An 11,480-nucleotide genomic window follows, 5' to 3' on the forward strand; every position below is an offset into this window, starting at 1 on the left:
CCACCACGCCCAGCCACCTTTACTCTCTTGAATCCACTCCTGTTGGGTTTTCACCCCTACCACACACTAAATTTTATGTGTTTTATGGTCAGGCACAGTGACTCACACCTGTAATCCCAGCACTTTGGGAGGCTGAGGTAAGAGGATCACTTGAGCCCAGAAGTTTGAGACCAGCATAGGCAACATAGTGAGACCCTCTCTCTAAAAAACTTTAAAAATAAAAAATAAACTAGCCATGTGTGGTGGAACACTCCTGTATTCCCAGCTATTCAGGAGGCTGAGGTGGGAGGACTGCTTGAGCCCAGAAAGTAGAGGGTGTAGTGAGCCATAACCGTGCCACTGCACTCCAGTCTGGGTAAGAGACCCTGTCTCAAAAAATAAAACAGATAAAAGCAATTTTGTCAAAGTCACCACTGCCCTCCACTCTGCCAAATCCATTGGTCATTTCTCAGTCCTCACGTTGCTTGGCCACTCCACAGGATATGACAAGTTTGACCCCCTCCCTTCCTCTTTTTCTAAAAAAAATTTTTGTAGAGATGAGGGTCTCATGTTGCCCAGGCTGGTGGTGAACTCTTGGGCTAACGGGAGCCTCCCACCGCAGCCTTCCCAAGTGCTGGGATTACAGGCATTAGCCACCACACCTGGCCTACTCATTTCCTTACAACCTGCTTCTTCACATTCTCCTTTCCCGGATTTTCCTCTTCTTCCAGATTTTTAAATATTGGTATTTTGTGAGGCTCAGTAATGAGACTTCTGCTCTTCTCCATCTACACCCACTTCTTTGGTACGCACATCACAGCTCACTGCAGCCCTGACCTCCTGTGCTCAGTTGATCCTCCCACCTCAGCCTCCTAAGTTGCTGGGACTACAGGCATGTACTGCCGCACCCAGCTAATTTTTTTATTTTTTGTAGTGATGGGATCTCACTCCTTTGCCCACGCTGGGCTCAAACTCCTTGCCTCAAGTGATCCTCCCATCCCTGGCCTCCCAAAATGTTAGGATTACAGGAGTGAGCCACTGTGCCTGGCCCCAAAATTACATTTCCAGCTCCTTTTTGCCTAAACCCTACATATGTACAACATCCTAGTCTATATCTTTACTTGATTCTAAAAAGCATCACAAACTTGACATGCCCTGCATCACTTAATATTCCCCCACCAAACTGCTCCTTTTATAGTCTTTTCCATTTCCCTGTTTTAGTAAATGAAAATTCTCTTCCAGTTATCAAGCCAAAAAGATTGGAATCATTCTTGAATCCTCTTTCTCTCACATCCCACATCCATTGCGTCATTTTGTCTTCAAAATATATCCAGAATTTTACTACTACTCACCACCTCCGCCATCACCCTTATCCAAGTTACCATTAATTTTCACCTGTATTATAATAGTAGCTTCCCGACTCTCATCTGGATTACTGTAGTAGCCTCTTACCAAATCCTGCCTGAAAGGCCAAGCAATGTAAGGACTGACAGATGACTAGGGGATTTGGCAATGTGGAGGTCACTGGTAACCTTCACAAGATTGTGTTCACTGGAGTGGTAGTCCTCAAAGAACAGGATCCTGATAAAACTGGATTCCACTCTGTAGTAGAATATTTATGCTCCCTATAGTGTATTTGCCTTCTTGATCCTGTTATAACTCACCACGAAAATTCCCTTTTCAGAGACTTTGCACTTGCTGTTCCTTTGGCCTGACTGCCCTTCCTCCAGACAGGCACATCTACCTGCTACCGCCTGAATTCTGGTACCTGTTAATGACAGCTTCCGAGAGATTTCTTTTATCAGGCTATTTAAAATAGCACCTCCCGGCTGGGCACGGTGGCTGTCTTCTGAAATCCCAGCACTTTGGGAGGCCGAGGCGGGCAGATCACCTGAGGTCAGGAGTTCGAGACCAGCCTGGCTAACATGGAGAAACTCCGTCTCTAAAAAAAAAAAAAAAAAAAAGCCGGCATTGTGGCGGTCACCTGTAATCCCAGCTACTCGGGAGGCTGAGGCAAGAGAATCGCTTGAGCCCGGGAGTTGGAGGTTGCAGTTAGCCGAGATCGCGCCATTGCACTCCAGCCTGGGCGACAGAGCGGGACTCCATCTCCAAACAAACAAAAAATACTCCACTCTCTATCCCTGTGTTTTCCATCATTTTTCTTCATAGCTTGTATAGCACCATCTGAATGTATCTGGGGGGCTCCCTACACCCTACACACACTGGAATGTAAGCGCTATGAGAGCAGGGGCTTTGTTTTGTTCACCACTGTATTCCCATCATATAACCATGCCTAACAGTGGGCACTCAATATCTGTTCAAGGAATAAAAAAAACCTTCGACTGAAACGTATATAGTTACTAGCAAGACCGTGCAAGCATACTCAACTCTAAGACCTTCGGAACATGAAATCTGGGCGTGCACCATTTTTGACACTTAAGCCAGCCGTCCCTTTCTTAGAAGACATACGGTAGCGCTTCCACCCTCGCTCAAATCTCGGGAAAGGAGGGGCGGAAGGTGGATGTCATCACTACGCGCCCGCCTGCCCGCGACGCACCGGCGGGTGGCGCAGCCCTTCGCTCGCCCGGCCTCCCCCTCCCTGGTTCCGCGCTCTGGTTCCGCCATGGAATCCAACAAGGATGAAGCCGAGCGCTGTATCAGCATCGCCCTCAAGGCCATCCAGAGCAACCAGCCCGACCGGGCGCTCCGCTTCCTGGAGAAGGCACAGCGGCTGTACCCGACGCCGCGAGTTCGCGGTGAGTGTGAGGTGCCGGAGAGACTGAGAACATTAGAACTGATGGGGCGAATACGGGAACGGACCGACGGGAGCAGTTGGAGGAGGGGGAGGGGTGGCGAGGCGCGGCTACGCCTGCGCACTGAGGCGCGCGGTGGCTGCTGGGAGGGGTAGTCTTTCCTTCGCGCTCCTCTGCGGGATGTGGACATCCTGGAGACTTGGGCGGCCGGGACTTCAGCTTTCGGGGTGCTCGCGGAACTCTCTGTTGGTTTGAGGTCTCTGAGAACGGAATGCGTTGGCAGGCGGGGCGAAAGGAACTTACCTGGAAGTGAACTCGAACTACTTTTCCCAAGGGGCCATTCGGTGGCCCTGGCCAGTCGCGGGCCTGGGAAATATTATAGTTCAGGAAAATAAACATAACTCCTCTGAGGGAGAGAATGGGCGCTAGACAGGGAGAGACTTCCGTCTTTCGGGGGCCCAGGAAAGGAGCCTTCACTCCCTCTCATGTCTCGGGCTGAGGGTCAGGGACCACCCTCCCAAAATGCAAGCCGGCCTTTGCACCCACTCCAATCCGCCCCCTCGGACGGTGTGTCCTGAGGCCGGGCCCCTCACTCCTCCGGGTGAAGAGGTAGGAGCGGGTGGCCAGGTGGGAAGTGCTGGCCTCAGCCGCCCCAGCCTTCCATCGCCCGCAGTTGTCCAGCTGCGGCCGGCCATGTGGATGCTGAGGCTGCTGAGCGGCCCTGGACAGGAGGCTCCCGAGCCAGGGAGGGAAGAGTGAGTCTGGCTTTACTACTCATCACCTCGCTTCATCCAGGAACCCTTTCTTTTTTCTTTAACCTAAATTTTCCAAGGAGTTTTTCTTAATCCAAGCTGGAGGGGAGAAAGACACGGGGTGGTACCTGTGATCACCACCTAGTAAACTGGGAGTAACAGGCACTCTGCAGGCCCAGGTCTCATCCTGACGGCTACCACGTGACCTTCCTGAGCTTGGGTTTCCTCTTCGGGAAGATTAGAAGGTTGGCGCAGATAATGTGATTGGCAATAATACCCACAGGGCTTTGCAGTTTAGAAAGCTCCTTTGCCTGTGCCTTATCACTTGAGCCTGCCAGGTAGGGAGGCAGAGCAAAGATCATTATCTTTACCCTATGGGTGATGAAACATCTCTGAGGAAAGGGATGCCCAAGATGACACAGCTAGGAAGTGGAAAGTTCTGTGACTCTGTAAATGTTTATGAAAGAAAAATGAAATTGAGGAGCAGCAGTCAGCCTCCTAACCGGCCCTGCCCCCCGATGGGATTGAGAAAGTGGGACACTGGTGAAAGAGGTAGCCTGGACTGCCCGAATTTTCCTCCGTCCTGACTCTTGCAGGTTGATCTTTGGCCTGTTTGCCTCCCCTTGGAGAGTGTTTCGGGCTGTATTTGCCAGGACACCTGAGGTAACCTGCTCAAGGAGCTTCCCTGTGAATTAAATCGTATTCTGTGGTGGGGTACGGACCCTCCAGCTGTCAGAATTCTGCCTGATTCTGATGCTGCTGCGGGTTCGGGAGGAGGCAGCCAAGAAGGGATGGGCCACAGGGCCTGTGGGGATCTTCCTGTCAGCAGGCTCCTGCACCAGTTCAGGAGCATGAAGGAGTGTCCTCTCTAGGGCTCAGGCACTGACATTTGCTCAAAGTCACCTGCCAGCATATATGTGATATTTGTGCTTTTCTGGAAAGACTGTGAGACTGTGTGCCTTAGGCATCTGTGTAAACTTTACTATCTGCAGCCCTCCACTGAGCTGACGGGGACCTGGGATAAGTTTAGGTCAGGGACAGGGAAAGATCTTACTTCAAAAATAAAGGGGGGGGCTACGCATTGGGCTCCCCACCTCCCCAGGGGGAGTGATACAGATATATTAGGTGGATATCTATTGCTTTGGGTTTGGGCCCATCCCAGATGTTCATTCAATGCAGCAGACTTTTGTTGCAGATCATTTATGTTTTGTTTTGTTTGCAAAGTCCTCTGCTTGGTGTTAGCAAGATTGGTAAAATGTGATCCCTCACCTCCAAAGAGCTTCTAATCTAGTGAAAGGGACAGATTTGCAGAAACAAATATTACAAGGCAGAACTGTGATTAAACAAAAATTAAGCCCAGGGTTACATGCTGAGGACTTAAGGACGGCCATGAAAAAATCACTCCTCATCATCCAAGGGTTCACAGTCTGATGGCAGGGAGGGGGTGCGGAGGACCGTCTCCTGAACATTGTAAGCCGTGTGGTGAGTGCTGTAGCAAGGGCATAAAAGTAATGTTGTCTCGTAGCGAGGGAATGCTTTGGGGGCGACGCGGTAGCATTTGAACTGTGCTTTGGAGGAAGGTGTGAGACTTGAGGAAAGACATACTGGGAGAAAACAGGGAGCTGAAAGTTGTAGGGTTTGGGGGAGGAGATCAAAGTGTAGCAAGATTTAGAGGCAGTGGGGGTGGTAATTTGTATATAGAGAGGATTAAGGTTGGAAAATTAAATGGGGCCAGATCATAGAAATCCTTTTCTACCAAGCCAAGATATTTTCACCCTATTCTGTGGTTAGTGAGGAAACCATTGAGGTTTTTGAGAGCAGGAATAAGGTAAGGGCACTGTTGTTAAAAGAGAACAGCATGGAGGGTTAATGAGAGGGAAGAGACTCAAGGCAGGAAGCCAGTTGGAAAGAATTGCCTTGAGCAGGTTGGATATTCTAAGGGCCTGGGGCAGGGCAGTATTGATAAGGCTAAGGTCCCTGGAAAGGAGGCACCAGACCTGTGTAAGAGAGGTGTAGGAGGAGAGTCAAATGGGATGCTGGGGAATCAGAACGGAAGCCCCTGTGACCAGGAAGAAACCAGGCTGAAGAACTGGGATGGAAAGAGATGAGCAGAGTGGGAGGTGCCAGTGGGACACAGTCCAAAGGAGCTGTGAGCCTGGAACTCAGGAGGGCACTCCAGGTTCCACACAGAAGTCTGGTATCTGTTCCCTGGAGATCACTGGAGTTGTGTGCAGCTGAGGTCACTGGGAAAGTGCAGACCATGGAGAGAAGGTTGCTACAGGCACAATGGCAGCCAACACCTGCCCTGAGCCCACAGGCAAAGGCAGAGGAAGCAACAGAGTGAGATGGAGCAACAAGAAGAGGCAGTCCCCGGAGAGGGCAGCAGCCAGGTAGCCATGGAGAGGTTTGGCAGTAGGTGGCCAGCAGCACTGTTGTAAGGTAAAAAGAGAAGGATCAAGAGCATGGGTGGAGGATGGTCTTGGATAGGTGGAAGGGCAGAGGAGGGAGAGTCAGGAGAGAGGGGAGGCTCAGAGCAACCTTGAAAGGGCGAGGGACCCCACACTGTGGGCCTTCACAGCAAAAAGGATGTGAGGGGACTTGAAACTCCTGCTGCAGGAGGTGGGACAGGGAGGCACTGAGTTAAACTGCAAAGTAGTATCTGGGCCCTAAGCCGGAGGTCACAGACTAGAGATGGTGGAGCCAGTCGGTCCCTTTCTGGGAGTTTCTGTCCAGCAGCTGGAAGCCTGGTAGGCATTGGCTTTGGCTAAGGCTTCGTAACAAATGTGGAAGGTGCCAGTTTTCCCAGGGAGCTCATGAGAGCATCTGTAGGCCTCAGTTTCCCAAGCATACAAAGAGAGCATTGGCTGGGATGATCCTGAGGTTCCTTGCAGCTCAGGCTGCCAGATGTTCTGTGAAATGGCTGGCTCCGGGGTCCAGGCTAAGTCAGGAAGGCTAAGCTGGGAAGGCCAGCCCACAGGAAAAGGGAGAATGGGTTGCTGAGGGATTCTGCATTCAAAGTCCAGGAATGAGAGATGTTCTGGTGCTGGCGAGGTCCAGGGTGGGGTCGTTCCCTTCAAGTCAGTCAACATTCATGAGCTCCATTGTACACTCAGCCCCTTCAATTTGCTATTTCACAGAATCTTCTTTACCCCTCGGAACTATGAGAGCAGGGGTCGGGATTATGTCTCCGCTAAGGAGCTAGATAACCTGGCAAGGCTACGTGGCTGGCCGGCAAAGACCCAGAACTGTCCATCTCCAATCCCAGGCCCTTTCCTGACTCACTGTGAGCACCGTAGGTACATAGAGCCCAGAAACTCAGCTACTCACTTACTAACAAAGTCGCAGAGTCAACACTGTGTATTTGCTGGGCATTGGGCTGAGTTTTTGGCCGGCATTCACTCGTTTCCTCTTTTAGCCTGTATGAGGGAGATAGAGTTTTGCACAGATAAGCTAACTTACCTTGTCCAAGAGGACCCTTCTAGCAAGTGGCAGAGCTAGGTTTGAACCCATCAGGCAGTCTCACCTTTTTCCTTTTTGTTTTTTGGAGACACGGTCTCACTCTGTTGCTCAGGCTGGAGTGCAGTGGTGCAGTCACAGCTCACTGCAGCCTCAACCTCTTGGGCCCAAGTGATCCTCCCACCTTAGCCTCCCAAATAGCTGGGAGGTGTGTGCCACCATACCTGGCTAATTTTTTTTTTTTTTTTTTTGTAGAGACAGGGTCTTCCTGTGTTGCCCAGGCTGGTCTCAAACTCCTGGGCTCAATCCATCCTCCTGCCTCAGCCTCCCAAAGTGCTGAGATAACAGGTGTGAGCCGCTGTGCCCGGGCCAGTCTAAATCTCCAGTCTGAGTTCGGTGGCTTTGGCCGTAGAAATCCTCTCAGCTCTATCTCAGCGCCTCTCCATCCCAGCTCTGTTCTCTTCTACTGATTTCCCTTCCTTTTCCAGGTCTGCCAGCTTTACTGAGAAGGTACAGAACCAAAGTAACATTAAGCTATTCTGTCTCCTTTTGTGACACTGCCTGTCAGCCTCTGTGCCATGAGGGGTGTAAGCATGAAGCTCTCACATCCCCCAGACCACAAAAGAGACCTTCAAGCAGACGGCTTCCGTGTGACCCAGAGCACCTCCATTCTCCTTTGGGCTCTCTTTCTGTACTGTAGGGAAATTAGAGTGGCTGATTCCCTGTAACTGCCCTGAGAAGCTTCCAGAATCTTTCCTGAGAGGTACTAGAGAGAGCCTGTCCCATCTCCTGGCTGGTGCTCCTGCTCATCTCTGGCAGTTGAATAACTGGTTATTTTGCCCTTAGGATCTGTCAGGCTCAGCCTGGGCCACTGGAGCTTCCAGAGGATCTGAAATAAACAGGTTTTTTGAAAAGTCCTAGGAAACCAGCATACTGTCTCCTCTTCCTGCCCCATCTTGACCAGTGTCTCTTCACTTGTTGGTTTCTCTTTCCATTCCCTTGGTAATTGGCATGGACCTGGTATCTGAGATGGCCTGAAATCTCATGGTTACTGCTGGGTCCAGAGCCTGCTGAGCACTGAACCTTTGCCTTCCTGAGCCTCGGGGCTCCCCTGCTACCCACCCTCCTCCTCCCCACCCTCCACTATAGGTCCCCTCACCTCCCTGGCCAGCCCATTTCCATGGCCAGACACTTCATCAGCCTTGAACCTTTACCCGCTGTCACTCTCTGCACCAGGTGCTTATACACATTACCTCATTTCATCCTCCACCACCATCGTGAGGAAACCAGGTTCAGAGAGATTGCATAGATCAGCCAGGCTCACACTGCTAGGAATGGCAGAGCTGAGATTTCAATCTGGGTGTTTCTGAATTTAATGCCTCTTCTATGCTTTTGCTTGGATCCCTGTGCCCGATTCCCACTCCCACCCCATCAGACATGTGCGGCCCGGGATAGCAGCATAGGTAAGAGCATGGACCCTGGAGCTGGACATCCTGGGATTCAAAGGCCCCTCTGTCTCTTAACCAGCTGTGTGGTCATGGCAGCAGTCTGCCACAGTGCCCTTTTCCTGCAGTTGGGTGGAGTAGGTAATAAGACCTACCTTCTAAGGCTCCTGTGGCAATTAAATGAGCTAATACATGCAGATCACTGTGAAAGTGCCCACCTGACACACAGCACTGGGTAACGGAAATGATCGTTGCTATTGCTTCTCCGTAAGCACCATCTCAGGGGGTCCTGAGATGGGGGGGCCCGTCTCCTCCCTTATTCAGAGCAACTCCGGCTGTAAGTTTCTGTGTTTGGATTTCCCAACCGAAGATAGCAAGATCACGCAAGCTCACAGTACGACATAGCAGCCCAGGGAACAGTGCTCCACTGGAGCCCCATACTCTGTTCCTAGTAAGACTGGCTCTCAGCCTCTTGGGTCAGATCCCAGTGCATTGCAGTGATGGGTGTGGCACCCAGCACAGTGTCTTCAGGCCAGCAGGCACCTGATGTGTTTGAAGGAAGCAGAAAACTGTTCTGGGATGTGCTGCCATACCTCCTCAACACAGAGGGATGCTGGGTCCTTGCAGTGATCCAGATGCCTGTTTTCCCAGCTTGTCAGAGGCTTTAGGATTTTACTATCCAGTGCACTGGGGCCTAGGCCTGACTGGCGTCTCTGAGAACTGGTTTTGTGCCTGGAATAAATGGACACAGGGCTCTGCTGCCAGAGACTCGGGCCCTTCCTCATTGAATCTGCTGGAACCACAGGCTTAGTTTTAAATAACTGTGCTGCTGCCTGAGGGTGACAGTTAATGTCCTATATAGACTCCAAACATTGAAGAGGACATTTGACATGGCCAACCACTTGAAAAATGTAAAAAATAGAAGTAGTGAGCACAGCAGATACTTCTTTTGGTGTCATACCATCGCTGTCCCCCTTGGGCAAACTCATTCCTCCCATTCCTCTTTACAGCTAAGCAAAGGCCTCCAGGAAGCCTTCCTGACTGATCCCACCTGAAACAGATGGTCCTGCTATGCAGGGTCCCCTGTGCAGGGTACTTTGCCCATCTTGGCACTCTACATGCCAAGCCTGTTGAACTCACTACGTTGAGATCTTAAAAATCTGTCATTCAGGTAGGCTTGCATATGAAAGAAAAAAAAATCTGAAGGGTTGACCGGGCGTGGTGGCTCACGCCTGTGATCCCAGCACTTTGGGAGGCCGAGGCGGGCAGATTACCAGAGGTCAGGAGTTCAAGACCAGCCTGGCTAACATGGTGGAACCCTAGCTCTACTAAAAATACAAAATTAGCTGTGTGTGATGGTGTGCGCCTGTAATTCCGACTATTCAGGAGGCTCAGGCAGGAGAATTGCCTGAACCTGGGAGGTGCAGGTTGCAGTGAGCTGAGATCGCCCCATTACACTCCAGCCTGAGCAAAAAGAACTAAACTCTGTCTCAAAAAAAAAAAAAAAAAAAAAAATCTGAAGGGTTATGCCTTGGTTTTTGTTTTTTGAGACGGAGTTTCACTCTTGTTGCCCAGGCTGGAACGCAATGGCATGATCTCCACTCACTGCAACCTCCGCCTCCCAGGTTCAAGTGATTCTCCTGCCGTAGCCTCCCAAGTAGCTGGGATTACAGGCATGTGCCACCACACCCCACTAATTTTGTATTTTTAGTAGAGATGGGGTTTTACTATGTTGGCCAGGCTGGTTTCAAACTCCTGACCTCAGGTGATCCACCTGCCTCAGCTTCCCAAAGTGCTGGGATTACAGGAGTGATCCCCTGATACTGATTTGATATTAAAACATTTTTAGGCCTGGCATGGTGGTTCATGCCTGTAATCCCAGCACTTTGGGAGGCTGAGGGTGTGTGGATCACTTGAGCTTAGGAGTTGAAGAGCAGCCTGGGCAACATAGTAAGACCTTGTCTCTACTGAAAAAAAAAAAAATTCGTAAAAATTAACCAGGCATGATGACACAGACCTGTAGTCTCATCTACTTTAGAGGCTGAGGTAGGAAGATTTGAGCCAGGGAGGCAGAAGTTGCAGTGAACTGTGATCGCTCCACTGCACTCCAGCTTGGGCAACAGGGCAAGACGTTGTCTCAAAACAAAACAAAAATCTTTTTAAAACCAATGGTGGCCGGTCGAGGTGGCTCATGCCTTTAATCCCAGCACTTTGGGAGACCAAGGCAGGCGGATCACGAGGTCAGAAGTTCAAGATCAGACTAGCCAACAAGTTGAAACCCCATCTCTACTAAAATATACAAAAATTAGTTGGACATGGTGGCTCATGCCTGTAATCCCACCTACTTGGGAGGCTGAGAAGGGGGAATTGCTTGAACTGGGGCCCAGGAGGCGGAGGTTGCAGTGAACCAATATTGTGCCACTGCACTCCAGCCTGGGCTACAGAGCGAGATTCCATCTAAAAAAAAGAAAAAAAAAATGGTAAAAATAGAAAATAGTGCAGTAGACTGAATATTTTACTTATTCAAAATGTGGTACAGTGCAAACGTATTTGCAGATTTGAATGAGTTCAGTAGAAAAAAGATAGATTCATAAGCTGGATTCATAAAAGAAAAGCAGAGTAAAACCAAATACAGTGAAAGAAATAGCAATTAAAGTAGTATTAAATGAATTCTAGCAGGGCACAGTGGCTCATACCTGTAATCTCAGCACTTTGGGAAGCCGAGGCGGGCAGATCACTTGAGGTCAGGTGTTCAAGACCAGCCTGGCCAACATGGTGAAACCCTGTCTCGACTAAAAATACAAAAATTAGGCCAGGCACAGTGGCTCACACCCATAATCCCAGCACTTCGGGAGCTGAGGTGGGTGGACTGCTTGAGGTCAGGAGTTTGAGACCAGCCTGGCCAATGTGGTAAAACCCCATCTCTACTAAAATACAAAAATTAGCTGGGCATGGTGCTGGGCACCTGTAATCCCGGCTGCAAGGGAGGCTGAGGCAGGATAATTGCTTGAACCCAGGAGGCGGAGGTTGCAGTGAGCCAAGATCATGCCACTGCCCTCCAGCCTGGGTGACAGAGCAAGACTCTGTGTCAAAAA

General features: G+C 50.3%; 1 protein-coding gene across 3 annotated transcripts in view; it reads left to right on the forward strand.

Moving 5' to 3' along the window:
- Positions 1-2,361: 2,361 nt before the first annotated feature.
- Positions 2,362-11,480, forward strand: part of DNAJB12 (DnaJ heat shock protein family (Hsp40) member B12) — a 23,338-nt gene continuing 14,219 nt past the window's right edge. For all 3 annotated transcript variants that reach the window (XM_017548818.1, XM_017548819.2, XM_017548817.1), the window contains exon 1: positions 2,362-2,735. In XM_017548818.1, coding sequence (XP_017404307.1) covers positions 2,501-2,735 — 235 coding nt within the window. In that variant the 5' untranslated portion in view covers positions 2,362-2,500. The remainder of the gene's footprint in view (positions 2,736-11,480) is intronic.

This window comes from Cebus imitator, unplaced genomic scaffold (genome assembly GCF_001604975.1).
Source record: "Cebus imitator isolate Cc_AM_T3 unplaced genomic scaffold, Cebus_imitator-1.0 Scaffold215, whole genome shotgun sequence".
NCBI classification, from domain to species: Eukaryota; Metazoa; Chordata; class Mammalia; order Primates; family Cebidae; genus Cebus; species Cebus imitator.